This window comes from Anser cygnoides, chromosome 19, assembly GCF_040182565.1.
Source record: "Anser cygnoides isolate HZ-2024a breed goose chromosome 19, Taihu_goose_T2T_genome, whole genome shotgun sequence".
NCBI classification, from domain to species: Eukaryota; Metazoa; Chordata; class Aves; order Anseriformes; family Anatidae; genus Anser; species Anser cygnoides.
The window spans coordinates 5227545-5243512 of NC_089891.1; the positions used below are offsets into that span (position 1 = coordinate 5227545).

Genomic DNA, 15968 nt, shown 5'->3' on the forward strand with positions numbered 1-15968 from the left:
CCCCTTCAGCTCGTTCTGGGGTCACGGGTGAGGAGGAAAGTGCTGTGTTTGCTCCCTCTGGGGACGCAGATGGGGAGGAAAGGGCCGGGTTTGCCCCACACAGACCCCACAGAGGGCTGGGGCACGGGGTTTAGGTTTTGGGGTGCTCCCGGTGCTTTTTGGGACCCCATTTGGCTGTTTGGGGCCCCCTTTGGCCATGCGAGGCCCCATTCAGCCCCCATTCGGGCAGAAAGCCATGCCCCACACCCCCTTGGTGGGGGTGCACCCCCCCAGACCCCACGGAGCACCCCAAAACCCCCCGGTTTGAGCCCAAACCCCTCAGGACCGCCCCCTCCCCTTCCCGGGGCCGCCGCCAGGGGCGGGCAGGCTCCCCCCTCCCTCCCATCACCATGGCAACTCGGCGACCAATGGCGGGGCGCGAAGCTGTTTACGGGGCGGGGCGTCGCCATGGCAACGCGCGAAGCCTCTCGGAGCCGCTACTTAATGGCCGCCCAGCGGCCGGCGGCAAATCACGGCGGGCAGCGCCCGGGGCGTCATTTACCTAAAAACGGGGGAAATTAAACCAAAATTAACCCCCGCTGCCCCCCCACACCCCTCCTCCGGCTGCCCCAGGGCCGGGGGTGCTTGGTTGGTTTCTTTTTCGCGCCCCTTTTTCCGTTTTTTTTCCATTTTTTCCTATTTTTTCTAATTTGTTAAATATTTTCTTCTATTTTTTGATTTTTGTTGTTTAAATTTTAAATTCCAGAAGCTCCCTGCGCACTCCCGTCAGGTTTTGGAGCGGGGGAAGGTCGCTGGAACGGGGTAAGGCAGTAGTTTGGGGTAGCGGGGTGGGCGCGGGACGGGCCCGTGGGGTGGCTCCGCCGAGGGGATCCCACAGCTGTGGCCATTGGGGACGGCTGTTTGCGGGGGGGGGGACGTTTATTTTCCTTTATTATTCCCCCCCATCCCCTCCACAGCGAAGGGCTCTGGGATTTCCCCCTCCAGAGTTTGTAGGGCCTGGCTGCATGACCCGGGGAGCAGGCGTCCTAAAGGGCTCTCACCGCCCTCAGCCCCTTTTTGGGGGATGACCCCGATTTTGGGGAGCGGGATGGGGTTTTTGGGTCCCCCCCCCCAGCTGTTACAGCCGCTTTATTTGAACGGCGGAACTCGGAACCCGCAGCTCCGACCCCCACGGGCTGCCGTCCCCAGCTGGGCTCGGGGGCTCTCCGGCGGCCCTACAGCCGGGCTGGGACACCAAACACCGTCCCCACAACGATTAACGCGGCCTGAACCCCCCCCGCTGGCCCCGAGGGTGTTTTTGGGGTGGGTTTGTGTTCCCTGCGGTCATTTGTAGGGGTGCGAGGTGGAGGGAACAGCCAACTGCCGAGGGAAGTCGGTAGCAGGGGGGAGCTTTAAGGGGGTTTATTGGCACCTTGGGTGCTGAGATTCTCATCCCATTAAGGCAAAGGGGGAAAAAAGGGGGGCAAAAGGGGGCAAAAGGGGTGGGTGACCCCCTGGGGAGAAGCATCCCTGCCCCTTGGGGAGAAGCATCCTCATTTCGTGGGACTGCGAGCCTGGGTTTTGTTTGGTTGTGGGGATTTTCTGTTGTGTTTTTTTTTTTTTGGTTTGTTTCCTTATTTTCCCCTTTTCTTCTGCCTTGCCGGGCATCACCAGCACACGGGGTCTGAGAGCTGGCAGGGTGCAGGCCTCTAACGGAATTTCCCCTAAATTCAGGGCTCCCCTAACCCCCCGGGGGGGGGCACGGTGGTGGCTCCGTCACGCATCCCCCCCGGGGCCGGGTGTCACCCTCGGGGACCCTGATCCCCTCCCCGTTACCGTTGCAGGATCGGCCCCGTCCCTTTCCCTGCACCCCCCCCCGTGGATGCTGGGGCGCCCCGGCATGGCTGAGGGGTGGCCGAGCCTGCGGGCGGCCGAGGCCCGAGGCCAGGAGGGCGGCATGGGCGACTCGAGCAACCTGGACGACAGCCTGACCAGCCTGCAGTGGCTGCAGGAGTTCTCCATCATCAACGCCAACGTGGGCAAGTCGTCCTCGTGCCCCAGCGGCCCGGACCCCCACGATTACCACCGCATCCCCGGTTTCGCCGCCCCGTGCTCGCCCCTGGCCGCCGACCCGGCGTGCATGGGGATGCCCCACACCCCCGGCAAGCCCACCTCGTCCTCCACCTCGCGGACGGCCCACCCGGCCGTGGGCGTGCAGCCCCCCGCCGAGGACATCGACTACAAGAGCAACCCGCACGTCAAGCCGCCCTACTCGTACGCCACCCTCATCTGCATGGCGATGGAGGCCAGCAAGAAGACCAAAATCACCCTCTCGGCCATCTACAAGTGGATTACCGATAACTTCTGCTACTTCCGACACGCCGACCCCACCTGGCAGGTGGGTGCGTTGGGGTGGGCCTGCAGACCCCCAACATGTGCGGGGTGCCGGGTCTGCGGTGGGGATAATCCTCGGTGTAAAGGGGAATTCCCTCCTGGGGAGGTTGTGGATAGCTCAGGTGTCCCCAGGGATGGAGAGACCCCAAATTCCGGCCCCGTGCTTGGGGAGGGAGGAAGGATGGAGAGAAGGAGCTTCGGGCTTGGGCACACAGGGATGATGCAGCCACGAGGGCGGCAGAGGGAAGGAGCCATTACGGGGGAGAGCCCAGGGCCATTTTAGGAGCAGGGAGGCGCATGCTTGGTGTCTGCCCTCAGCCCCACCTTTCTGGGGCCCTGGTGGCTCCCCTCGGGGCTTAGCACGTGGGAAATTGCTGAATCAGGTGTCCCCGAGGAGAGGGATGGAGGTGCTGCTTGTTGGGCAAATCCCTCGCTGGAGAGGCTCAGAGCAGAAACGCCGCCGCAGGTGGAGGAGGCCCCATCGCTGTGCCGAGCTGGTGAGGCCTCAGAGGGAGGCCGGGCAGGGCTGCTGTCCCCCAGCTTGCACAAACCCGTCCCCAGGGGTAGGGGACAGCCCCCCCCCACAGGCTCATCGGCTCTGGGGACAGCCCGAACCCAGGGGCTTTTCCCAGCTCGGTGCCCTCCCTCCCCACGTGAGGTCTCCGTGAGGCTTTTAGGATGCAGTGGGGCGGGAGGGATGGCAGCGGGGTGGCTCACCCCTCTCCTCGGGTCATTCCCAGCCACAATCCGCAGCACAACACCCGTCACAGCGGGTGCCGAGCTGGGCAGCACGAGGCAAAGCCGCTGCAACCCCCCTGGCCACCTTCTCCCCAAGCAGGAGGGTCTCCAGCATCCCATAAGCCCATCCCAGAAAAGGGAACCCCCATCCTTCTTTGGGGCCACGTGGGACCTGCATCCTCCCTTAGGATCTGGGCCCCCTCGAGCCTCTGGGGTGTGAAGCAGAAGCTCCCTGATGGCATTGCCGGGGTTGGGGCGCAGCCACGGGGTGCACGGGGACCATCGTCCCCACGCTGTCCCCAAGGGGACCCCAGGGACAAGGGGGCCCGGGGTCCAGCAACCGGGAGCCCTCGGGGACGGTCAGCCTGAACCGCTTTACCGGTGGGTCCGGGAGCTTTTTGGGGGGAGGAGTGGTGTGCCAGCATGTTGGCTTTCTCCTGCAAACTCACGGCCAGCTAATCACCGTGTTTTTAATTAAATGTGTTTATTAAAAAAGAAAAAAAGTTTTCAATCCCTCTCTGCAGACATGCAGGGGGCTCACGGGATTGTTGCAGGGAGGAATGATAAATATGTTAACTGGCTGGGGAATAACGAAGGGCAGCCCAGGCTGAATGAAATTTGGGGAGGGGAGGGGAGACAGCAGAGAATTCAGCTTGCAAGGCTCTGACCCTTGTAAAATTTCATTAAACTGTAAACTTGGAATCGCCACAGCCTGCAGTGTTCGCAGGGATATCTGCGGTTCCCGCTTCTTCTTTTTTTTTTTTTTTCCCCTTCTTTCATTTTCTTTTTTTTTTTCCTTCCTTTTTTCTCTCCGAGGCTGTGTTCTCATCCACTATCCCAATTCCCGTATGTGAAGACAGCCTCGAAAGGTCATGCCACCCGTACTCCGGGGGGAGATGGATCTATTCCTGTGGGAGCTGAGTGCTTTGGAGAGGAGCCAACGCACCCGAGGAGCTTCAGCCCAGAGCAGGGTTTTGTTGTGCGTGTGTGTGTGTGTGCGTGTTTTTCAACAGCTCTGAGCATTCAAGCCTTGTTTTTTCCTACTCGGCACTACGGATTATGGATGAATAAGCATAAAGATATCCAGGCAACATTTAAAAAAAAAAAAGAAACCAACCCTCTACCATATCCAATCTCTTAATACAGTCTTGGCTTTGTGGAGTCCGACGCTGTGTTATTTACCCAATAACTGAGTTTCCTTTCTGATTATTCACATCACTCTAGGCACATTCAGGGCTTCAGAACAGCTCGACGGGAGCAGAAACTCTTCTCTTTTCTTTTTTTTTTCCTTTTTTCCCCCTCCAGCTACTCTGAGCCATGGCTGATGAAGATGTGGCGATTTCACACCAGACTTCCTGGGCCAGGAGGCACCTCTGGGGGCAGATAGCCTGGGCGAGCTCTGGCTGTGCCCGGGGCTGCGGTGGGACAGCTGGGGGCCCCTTTGGCTTTGCCCAGCTCCTTTGCGTCAGCCTGGCTGCAGGGAGGCACGGTGGCTGGTTTGGGGAGAAATATTTCCCCCCTTGCTGCTAGCAATTAGCTCAGGAGAACTGGGGGATGCGAGGAAGGATGATGCTGTCCCCCGCTGTGCTGCCACGCATTGCCACTTGCAACGTGGCTGTGGCCACGGCGGTGTGAAGTCCCTCCTCTTCCTCCTTATCTGCTGTGCAGGACCTGAGCTCCTGCAGCAGGTCTGGCCGGTTTCTCCCAGTGCTCTCCACCATCCAAAGCCCCGTGGCCCCGGTGTACAGCCAAGGAGAGTTTCCCAAACGCTTCCCGTTGGTTGGCAAGTCCTAGCTCGATCCTTTGACTCCTGCTGCTTCTAGATGAGGGGCAGGAAAACTGCCTGGGGCAGGGGAGTTTCTGCTGGGCACGTAGCCTGGGATGTTTTGACATTGCCATTTCTGCCTTCTTTTTCCCCCAAAGCTGCCTGCTGACGACATGCCTTCCCACCCGGCTCCCCAGCAGGTAGGTGCTGCGGCAGGAGGCAGGCGCTCAACCCCGCTCTCTTCTCTTTTGGGTCTAGAACTCCATCCGGCACAACCTCTCCTTGAACAAGTGCTTCATCAAGGTGCCTCGGGAGAAGGACGAGCCAGGGAAAGGCGGGTTTTGGAAGATCGACCCCCAGTACGCCGACCGGCTGATGAACGGCGCCTTCAAGAAACGGAGGATGCCCCCGGTGCAGATCCACCCGGCCTTCACCAGCAGAGCCCAGCAAAAAGTGCGCTGCGTCGCCAGCCCCGCGGCTTCCACTTGGACCAACGGTAACGTCCTCAACGTCAACATGGAGTCCCAGCAGCTGCTGAAGGAGTTCGAAGAAGTCACCGGCGACCAGAACTGGAACCCGGCGGACAGAAAGGCAGGCCACAAGCGCAAGCAGCCCTTGCCCAAGCGTACGGCCAAGTCATCTCGGCTTTCCAACCCTGCCTTGCTCACCCAGGAGGAGCAGACCGAGCTGGGATCGCTGAAGGGTGACTTTGACTGGGAGGCCATCTTCGACACCAACTTGAACGGAGACTTCTCCACTTTCGAGGACCTGGAGCTCACGCCTCCCATCAGCCCGATAAGGCGCGACGTGGACTTGACGGTGCACGGGTGCCACAACGACTGTCCCCAGGAGTGGTGCACCACTGGGCACGAGCAGGTCCTCAGCGAATCCAGCCAGAACAACCTGGACTTTGACGAGACCTTCATGGCCACTTCTTTCCTGCAGCACCCCTGGGACGAAGGCAGGAACGATTACCTCTCCAGCTCCGTCGGCGTGGAGCAGTTGTTAGAGCTCAGCGACACCGCTTTGCCTGCGGATGTGAACGACTGGAGCAGTGTGGGATCCTTTTTATAAGCGGCCACTTGAAAGACTCAACCAAGCCCACAGAGACTTTAGGGTGCTCCCCGTGCTGCTGGAACTCACACGGGGGACAAGATTTTCTAGAGGCAGACATCCACAGCAACTTCTGTAGCTTCATCGTAGGGTTATTCACAGACATGCTGACGGGTGAGGGTGGGAAGGTGGGGGGTGGGGAATGACACATTAACACAGAAATTGTTTGAAATATCTTTAAAGGACACACCAGAAGTCTGTGGTCCACGAGTTTGCTCAAGAAAGGGATATAGCAGTACTTATTTTTTTACTTTTTGAAGAAAGAAATGTGAATTACATTTTTTTTCCGTGGAAATGGACACGGCACACACTCCTCCTGGGCTAAAGGAGAGCACCTGCTAAATGGATCCAAGAGAGGAGATTCCTGGTGGCTTAGGACTCGATAGACTACGTGCAATTTCCTCACCCCTTCTTCTCTCCGTTTATCTCTTTCTTTCTGTCCAGGGTAGTTTGTAGGTGTAAGGCGATAATTAGCTAGTAGGCAAATAGAGGTCCCTTCTGGATTCTCCAAGTTCAACCTCCCTCCTGAATTGTGCCTAGGGAAGAAGAAAAGGTCTGTAAAGTCAGATGCAAATCCGTCTCTTTAGATGTTTTTATATAATCTATTATATATTATATATTCAAAGAAACCTATATTTTTAGCATTAGAATGTCTTTTTAGAGGGGATAGGGGAAATGCAGTTTGGGGGTTGTTTTGTATTTTTGCTGAGTAAAAGCTCGTGTTCGTCACTCTGCAAACCGAGACCGCAGCGTCCTGCACGTCCGCTTTGAGTGCGCGCCAGGGAGGCTTCCTGCAGCGGCAGTTTCGTTCAGGATCCAGGATTCGGCCACGGCAGGAGAGGAGCAGAGGGGACTGGGTCGCTCCCAGAAGTGACTTTCATATCTTTTACACCCAGAATCCTCGCCGCGATTGCCCAAGGGCCTAGACCAGCATAACCCTTCCCTGTGTTTCAGCATCACCACCATTCCCAGTGCCTGTGGAGGAGCTCCAGGCAAAGTTGAGACATCTGGGGAGCGGAGCCAAACTGTGCCGAAACTCGACTTGAAGCTCTCGGGAACTGATTCTTCACCTTCCCTTTGCTGTAGGAGATTTAGGTGATGGTAGCTGCTAGATAGGGGTAAGGAAAAGCTGTAGTGTTGGTGGTGTGTCTTAGACTTGCTGAAAAATGGAAGATTGCAACCAAAAAAAAGAAAATCTTAACAAAAGCACTTAGGACTTTTGATGTGAGCAACATAACTTAGCGGGAATATAGTTGTAGTTTAAGAGTCAATAAACCAGCCTTAAAAATAAAATTAAAATTACCCTTGGAGTAATTTGCACTCAAATTCGCACACATAGTGCTGCGTGAGGGGGCGTCAGGCACTGAAGTCGGAGCTGCAGTGATGGGAGCACCAGTCCTGCGTGGGACAGGCTGGTGGCACCCCTAGATCCGGACGGGGGGCTGCTGGGGGGTTTTCACCTGGCAGATCCCTACCCAGAATCTGACCCAATTGCTCTGTGAGCCCGACAACTTCAGCTCATGGAAGCAGGGCTGGGGCTGGGGCCAGCAGCTGAAGCCCACTGGGATGCCACCACCCAGCCAGGGGTGGTGTCCCTGGGGTGGGGAGCGAGGGCTGTGTCTCGGGGTAGCTTTGGGGGCCAGTGTAGATGTATATACCAGTACTGGTGATGGTTTTTATTTTTTTCATGTTTTCCTGTTTTTGGGCCTCCAGACTGATGCTGGAGAAGTGCAAAGATACATGTGCAATTTAACCTTTTTTCATGGAAAGTTACTTTAAGATTTTTTTTTATAGGAAAAGAGAAAAAAAAAAAAGGAAAAGAAAATGGGAGAGAGGGGAAAAAAATACTTTGTCTCCTTGTTTCCCTCCAGCACAGCCTGGCTCTGTCTGAGGCTCTCCCGTGTAAGCAGGGGGTATCTCGCTGTCACAGTTCAGCCCAGTACAAGGTGGGAGCAGTGTTGGTGCTCTCAGCCCCTTCCCATAGGGAAAGTGAGGCACGAACCACCCGATGTGTGGCACTTGTTACACACCATCTATGGGGCACAAGGGTGGCTGTGCCTGGTGTCCCAGGTGCTGAGAGGTGCCCTGGAGCATCCTTCCCTGCTCCTGGGGGTGATGGTGCAGGTGCCTGGCGCTGTTTCTCTCCTGCTTGTGCCCTGTCCCCACCTCACCCTGCAGAAACACAAGTGGTTTGGGAGCCCTCCTGGGTGCGGGGCGGCGAGAGGAGCTGCACAAAAGCCTCAGGAATAGCTGAGCCCTCGTGAGACCAATTATGCCGAGGAGCAGTTGGGCTCTGCGAGGGCAGGGAAGCAAAGCAGCGGCAGCAAAGCGAGCCTGCGCGTGGGTGGGGAGCAGGAGGCTTGGGGAGGGCAAGGGGGTGCTGGGCTGGCTTGGGGACCAGGGCTCAGTGCAACGCCAGGTGGGCTGGGGGTGTCCATGGCCACATCCATGGGGCAGCGATGCTGCTGGGGGTGGTGGGAGGAAGGGGCTGGAAGGGGCTTCTGGTCATACATCGGCATCCTCGGGGCAGAGATGTCCCCTCTGGACCTTGCATCGGGCTCATCCAGCTCGGAGCTTCAGCTGGACCCGCTCCAGGACATCACAGCCCTCAGGCCCTAACACCTCCCTGGTGATCTGCTGGATCCCCAAGAGCAGGGCTGCCGGTTAGCTCGACAGAGGTCACAGCTGGTCTCAATCCAGCCAATCTCAACCCAAAATAAAGGCTGGGCTCACTGCTGGCAGTGGCCTTAGCTTGTGCTGGAAGGTTGGGATGCAGCCATCTGGATGAGGTAGGGTTGTCTTTGTGCTTTGATGCCTTTGGGGTCTTCCAGGGGCAAATCTTGGCTCTCCTTTCACCTTGGGAACCCCAAAGGGCAATGGGGAATTGGAGGCGGTCAAGCATTGGAATGGGCCATGTGGGTAGGTGGTGGAGTCCCCGTCCCTGGGGGTATATTTAGGATGTGGCACTACGGGACACAGCTTAGCAATGGGACTTGGGCGGTCAGGTTGATGGTTGGGTTTGGTGATCTTGGGGGTCTTTTCCAGCCTAAACGTTTCCACAATTCTGTGACTAAACCCCAGCAGTGGCTCTTCCTCCTGTTCGTTCCCCTTTGGCAGCCATTTCTCCACATCAACGGGGTTAGCGGCAGGGCTGGGAAAAGCTGGCAGCCCCCTCGCTTCTCTGGTTTACTGTGTTTTGCTGGCCACGACCACATAGTTTCTGCTTCAGCCCCCTGCAAAAAGCAGAGCCCTGCCGGGGGGGGACCAAAAAGAGGGTTCTGCCAGGAGAAAAACATTCCTCCCTGCCTGAGCCAGCCGAGGGCTGTAAAGCGAAAAAGGGCGAATATAAAGGAGGCACCAGGCGAGGCCTGGAACAACCTCGTTTTGTTCAGCGCCTGAAAGCAACACAACAAACTTGGACGTGGATTTCTTTGTTATTTTTATTTCCCCCCTCCCTACGAGGGGGCGGCTGGCGCTGGGGTTTCGGCACCAGGCCGGGGCCTAGGCCTGGGCTGCGGCGCGGCCATGCCAGGGGCACCGGGGCCCGGCCTGCCCGGGCTTGCCGAGCTTGGAAGTGCCCGGCTCCTTCCTCCTGCCCCAGCCCAGCGGTGTTGTTAAACCCATGGCGGCCGTCCCGTTATTAGTTATTGCTCCCGTTCCCCCGCAGCCGTCCCCTCATCCGTCACCCTCCCCGGATGGGCAAACGTTGACACCTCAAACCAATCTCCCCGTTCACGGAGGGGGGAAGAAATATACACATAAGCCCTTCTTTTCTCTCCTTTTCTTGCCGTGTCTTTCTTTCTCCTCCATTGAGTGCGGGGCTGGCGCGGAGCCATTCTGGCAACAGCCGGCTTTCACTTGCTAATCATCCTAAATATTGAAAATCAACGCCTAGAATAAACAGCTCAAAGATTGGGGCCATCTCTGCTCCGTTTGGAAATGCTAATCTCGCTGCCTTTTGTTTTCCTTGTGTGGATTTGGTGCCGTTTTGGAGGAGGTCACAGCTCTTGGTTTCTTCCCCTACCCCCAGATTTTTATTATTATTATTATTTTCTCCTCGTCGTGAAAAATTCAGCCCACTTTCACTTCCCAGGCTGGGACGGGCCGGAGTGGCGGGGGAGAGAAGGGGGAGGCAGGATGGAGGAGGGTAGGGAATGGATTTGCCTTGCATAGCAATGAACAAACTTCCCAAGTTTGGGTGAAAAAGAAAAACCCAGGTTCCTAAACGTGCTCCCAGGGGTTCACGTGGGTGAGAAATCTCATGGGAAGGGCTTTGGGCAGGGCTGGCAGGACCCTGGGTGGGACGGGATGGGGACGGCACCAGGCGGCAAGGAAAACGGATCAGTCTGGGGACAGCCTGGGGACTCCCTGCTCCTGTGACACTGGTTTCGGAGGGGTTTGTACCCAAGGCGATGGAGGTGTCGGGGCAACACCCGGACTGGCTGAACGGTGGGAAAACTGTGATGGGGATGGACCCCGATGTTTCTGCTTGGAGGGTTTGGGCTGGATGCAAACACCTTCCTGCTCCAAGCTTCCCAGTCCTTGGTGCCCCCAGGGCTCTGGGAAATGCATCTCTGAAAGCAAAGAGGGGCGAAGCCCCTTTTCTGCTCTTCCAGCCATGCCCTTGCACTGCGTTCAGAGCCCAGCAGGACCTGTGGCACTCACACAGCTTGGACAACTGGCGCAACAGCCCGATGGGGAAACTGAGGCAGGGCGAGGAGGTGCCTTGACGTGGACCTGAACCCAAACCCCACTGTTGGGCACAAAGTGCCCGGTGGGGAAAGCAGAGCCCCCTGCAGTGCTGCCCCTGCGTTCTGTGCTCATTGTGCCCACCCCAGTTCTGCTCCTCTTTCCTGCTGCAGACGCTGCTTTAGGTCCTATTGTGGTTTTGCAGGGTGCGGGGCTCTGTTGGGGGCTGCTTATACCCCACAGCAACGCTCGGGCAGCGCTTTGGGAACATGCTTCTGTCCTCATATTTTCGGTCGTGTTGTTGGACCGTGCACAGGGGGGTGCACCTGCCAGTGCCCCAGAGCCCCCCCCCAGCAAATCTCCCCTCCATCACCCGCTTCCCTCCGCGCCCCAGGGTGCCTGGGAGGGTCAGGGGCTGTTGCCAGCAGCCGTTCCCCGCGGCAGGGCCAGCACAATGCTCCGGCAGGCTGGGGCTTGCCCTGCGGCGGGGGGAGCGCCGCGCAACGGCCCCTGTGTAAGTGCTGTCACGAGGAGATGCGAGGCATGCTGCCCCTTCCTCCTCCTCCTCTTCCCCGCTGTGCCCCTGACGCGTGCCCGGGTGGGTGGCTGCGGCCCCACGGGGCTCCTCCAGCCCAGCCCGCGCTGCCGCAGTGGGAAATTGGGGGGGGACGCATCCAGCCCCCCCACGGCGGGGCTGAGCCGCAGGGAAGCGCCAGCCTCGCCTCCTCCTTTGGGAAACCACGTCATGCCGAGGTCGAAACTTGGCCACCGTGCAAACAAGCGCTGGGGCCACGGGGATTTCTTTACAAAGCCTTTTTTTTTTTTTTTTTCTCCTCTCCAGGTGATTTATTTCCAGATTCGGAGCGTTAGGGTAATCCCATGTCCTGAGATTTTTATTTTATTTTTTTTTCAGGATGATGAGACGCTCGTTTTAGAAACCCAAAGCAAACACCCTCCTTTGGTGTCTGTCCCCAGGGGACGGGCTTTAACCCACCCACCCCAGAAACGGCAGAAGGGCGGGCAGGCTGCCGGCTCTGCGCCCTGCAGACCTTGCTCGCCCACGGGTGCTGCTGCAGGCAGGGACAGCGTGGGGGCAAGCAGGTGATTTTGGAGAACGGCCCTATTTGAGGCAGTGTGTGTGTAAGTCCCAAACAGGCAGGGGTTACAGATGGGGCCAGGCTGGGCAGCATGGGGACGCTGGGTGCAGATCCCCTGGGATGCTCCTGTCCCGTGCGCGGGGCCGCTGGGCTGGAGGCAGGCGGCAGGAGGACGCGGGGGCACCACGAGCGGCGGGCGTTAACCTAGGAATCGCAAAGAATTTGGCCTGGCGTCGTGCTGGTGGGCAGCGTGCCAGCCTGGCGGCCGAGGGAGGCACGGCTCCGCTCCCAAATGGTGCCTGGTTTCCCCGTGCACGGCCGGGAGAGGTGACTGCCATCTGCCCAGGGAGCTCCGGGAGCTTTCGGAGCCCTCCTGTGCTGTCGGGACGCTGGGGTGCGGCGAGGCAGCTGCTGGGGAGCGTGTGTGTGCGCCCACCCGGCGTGGGTGCTGATTTCCAGCCGGGGAAGAGAGCAGAATGGGCGGCGGGGACACAACGCTCCATCCCGCAGCTTTTGGTTACGAGACACATTAACAAGCAGGAATGTGCAAACATCCAAAGGTCGGTGGCAAGGCAGCTGCTGCAGCCCCTGGGAGCGGAGCAGGCGAAGGCAGGACCCCGAGAGGGATGACAGAGGAGGGTCCCCCGGGCACGGGGCTCCTCGAACCCCCACCGATTGCTGTCCCCTTGGCCTGTCCGGCTGTCTCCTTGCCACCCCGGGGTCACCAAGCACATTCCTGCCGGGGGGGACGGGTCCAGCTGCAGCCCCTCGCCTCCTCCCCAGCCCCATCACGTGAAGGGATGCACGCCCGCTGCCGACCCGCACGGCAAACACCCCCCGCCTCCCCCAGCAACGTGGCTGAGAGAGAAAATGAGCATCGCCCCCAGGCTGGCCCCAGCCCCTGGAACACGGCGCCCTGCAGCTCCTATGCACTGGGGCTGATGCTCCTGGTGCGTGCGCAGCCCCCCGCCCCAAAAGAAACCCCATAGGAAGCTCAGCTCCTGGTCTAAGGAGAGGAAAGGCTTGGGCATGAGTGGGGTGGCATCGTGGTGGTCTCTGTGTGCCAGCTCCCCCGTGGCCCGAGGGGCTTGGCTGGAGGAGGGGGGGGCTGCGCCTTGTCCCGTCCCCTCCCACGGCCCTCCGTGGTGGGAGAACTCAGTAAACAGCGATGGGGGAGCCTCATTAATCCTGACCGTTCATTTACAAAAAGCCATTTAGGGCTGGCTACGCAGGCAGTTATCAGAGCACCAGGGAGGTTTTCCCAGCAGGACCTTAATTCCCTCGGCAAATAAAGCTGGAGGGACAGCACAGCCTGTGTCTGCAGCGGGGCTGGGGCAGCGGATGGGGACCTGGGGGACTTTTGGGGCCAGCCCTCAAGGGGCTGATCCCCACCACCCTGTTCCTGCAACGAGCCTGGGAGCTCTGCTTGCCTGTTTTGATGTGTTTTTTAGGGACTCCGCATCAGCCAACTGCTCGAGCACTGTTTTGGTGCAGCCGCTGCTGTGCTGCATCCTTCCCTTGGGGTGGTCCAGCCCTGAGCAGTCCGGTCCTCCCCAGCGCCGTACTGGAAGGACTGGGGAGCCGCAGGAGCCCAACAGCAGCCCCTCTCCCATGTGGACCCACTTTTCCAGCACATTGAGCATCTCTAAGGTGTGTCACGGATCAAAGCGAAGCTGGTAGGGCTTGAGATATCACCGGGGAGGCAAAGTCCTTTGGGTTCGCTTCCCTTGTCTCCCCTCAAGTTCACGGGCATCCTAAGAGTGGCGGCGCGTGCCTGGGTGCTGTCTGAACACGCTCGTGCTCTCTTTCGTTGGCTCTCCCGTCCTGACCCCACCTGGAAGGGAAAGTCAGGGACTTCTCGGCCAGCCTCTGGCTTTTCTGGATGAAGATTAACCTGGCTAAAGATTAATCGTCTTTTCAATCTGGCTGACCCAAGGGGAGACATAAGAGGCTGTGTCTGGGGAGGAGGCGATGGCAGTGCCACCAGGAACGGTGTTCCCATGCGTCCCTGTGGCCCGGGTCACCCCGTGGGGGCACGCGTCCGGGACGCCCCTCGGCCCATAATGAAAGTTTTGTAATTTTATGTTAATCCCAGCTCCTCCACGCTCTGATCTCTCTCCTCCCTCACATCAAATGCAGAGCCCCTCTGGAGGCTCCTGGCTGCATTAATCTTGTTATTCCCTCACCGCTGCGTGCTCCTGCAGCGTGTGGAGTGACATGTTGCTGCCACGTCCCCTCTGTCCCCTCCATGCAGGAGCTGGATTAATCCCATCTGTGGGAGGAGGGTACGAGCATAATTCATTTTTGAAACTAAATGACTGTTTTTTTTTTAAACAGGAACTCTTCCTGGGGTGAACGACAGTGCAGGGGGCAGAAAGTCCTCGCTTTGAGAGCTGTTATCAATTGAATTTATCCCAATCTTGTCGAGATTACACCTTCCGTGCAATAACACTTGCCATCATGAAGGCAGCTGACAGAAGTGTGGATCTGGGGGGCATTTGGGTCTCTCCAGGGACCTGGCGCCAGCCCCTGAGCGTGCAAGGCAAAGCCAGGCACCTCCTGCCTCAGTTTCCCCCTGTGCCCATCAGGCCCGGTCTCTTGTCCCCAGCGTTTTGGGAGACCACCGCCCCAAACACCCCACGCCTGGAGAGGAACGGCCGGCACGGCCCCGCCAGTGGCAGCCACTTCCTCGTGCCTGTGGCGGAGAAAGCTCCCGTTGCTGAACGACGGGGCCGTGACGTTGTTCCAAGCCCAGGTCCCAACACCCTAAGGGGCTCTGACGGGATCCTGTGCTTGGTTTTCGGAGCGGCACAGCCAGCTTTCCCCAGCAAATGCTGCAAAACAGACTCGTTAACTCTTTTATTAGCACATCGCAGCCCCAACCAAACATTGCGCTGGCGAAGCGATGCCGGCTCGGCCATGCCCGTGCCGACGGTGACAGCCTCCCAGGGAGAAAAAAGGGGGCTTTTTCACTCCCCTCCTTCCCAGGGGGAGGAAGCAAGGGGCGACGCAGCATTCCTCCGGCCGCCGCTGGGTCACCGTGGCTGCCTTTCATCGGCCGCCGCGGCGCGGAAAGCGATCGCTGGCGGGCCGGGCGCTCGGCGGGGCGGGAAGGCAGGCACGAGCAGCGGGAACGTGGCGGCACCGGCGGGATGGGGCTGTCCTGCTGCTGGCTGCCCCCGCCGCGGGAGCAGCCGCCTGGAGGTCCCGGTGTGCTGGGCGCCCTTTTGCACCGTGTTAGCGCACGCTCAGACTTATTCTGTTTCTGCTCCGTCTTTCTCGTTTTAACAGAAATGCCCCCTGCTGCTTTGACTCTTTGCAGTTGAGCTGCAAGCCTGTTTTTGCCCGCTGTCTCCCCTCGGATGTGGCGTTGCACGTTATATTTTTACAGATACCTGCAGTTTTTACGTTTTTTTTGGCAGCCTGGCTTTACTGGTGCATGCATTCACCCTTTACACCCCAGCTGGAATGTGGCCCGGGTGCATCTAGCCCAGCTCCCCCTCTTTGCTCATTCATCCCATGAGGGGGTGAGGGACCTTTCTGCATTTTTTTTTAAGGAGATATATTAAATTCAGGGGAGTAGCACAACAGGGGCATGTCACGGCTCTCATGTCCCCATACCTCCAGCACTGTAGCTCACAGGGGTGGATGACTCTGGTGGGGATGATCATTCCTTGGGCTCAGGGAGAGGTAAATTTCCTTTTGGCTCTGGCTGCCCCTTGACGAGTGGGGTGAGCAATAGCAGAACGGGTACGGATTACTATAAAAAAAAGAGATGGCTCTGCTATACAGGAAAAAAGTCCTTCCCAACCTTGCCAGCTCAGCAGGGAAAAGCATGAGAAGCATCGGGTGCTCAACCCGGAGAGGGAGCTAGCTTGTCTCTTCGCATTCACAGGACACAATCCCCTCTAGCAGATGTCCCCATAAACCCTGGGTGGGCAGTCACGGCCAGGCAATGTCACATACAGAAAATACAGCGCTCTGCCTGCGCGTTGCCCTTCGTGGTGGCCAGAGCCAGCGCACAGCTGTTTGCAGCATGATAAGGTAGGTTATGAAATGTGCCAAAGTTGTTGAACAAAAGAGGCCCGTTGGGCTGTTTCAGCTCCTTTCCAGAGCCCGGGGTGGGCTGACAAGCAGAAGATGGATGGGAACACGGCGGTCCCTTCACGCGGCGGGAGGCTGCCCTTGCCTTG

General features: G+C 58.5%; 1 protein-coding gene and 1 long non-coding RNA gene across 2 annotated transcripts; both read left to right on the plus strand.

Annotated features, from left to right (window-relative positions):
- The first annotated feature begins 480 nt into the window (after positions 1–480).
- Positions 481–7184, plus strand: FOXJ1 (forkhead box J1). Its single transcript, XM_048064543.2, has 4 exons — positions 481–627; positions 746–801; positions 1824–2377; positions 5135–7184. The coding sequence occupies exons 3-4, from the start codon at positions 1862–1864 to the stop codon at positions 5948–5950; spliced, it is 1332 nt and encodes a 443-aa protein (XP_047920500.2). The 5' UTR covers positions 481–627; positions 746–801; positions 1824–1861; the 3' UTR covers positions 5951–7184.
- Positions 7185–7590: 406 nt separating this feature from the next.
- LOC136786651 (uncharacterized) lies at positions 7591–14479 on the plus strand. Its single transcript, XR_010825872.1, has 3 exons — positions 7591–8778; positions 13227–13451; positions 14113–14479. It is a non-coding gene; the product is annotated as an uncharacterized lncRNA (long non-coding RNA).
- The last annotated feature ends 1489 nt before the right edge of the window (positions 14480–15968 follow it).

Coding starts and splice junctions, on each gene's coding strand:
- FOXJ1 (XM_048064543.2), top strand. CDS start 1,862: ATGCTGGGGCGCCCCGGCATGGCTGAGGGGTGGCCGAGCCTGCGGGCG. Junction 2,378..5,134: donor ACGCCGACCCCACCTGGCAG/GTGGGTGCGTTG, acceptor TTTTGGGTCTAG/AACTCCATCCGGCACAACCT.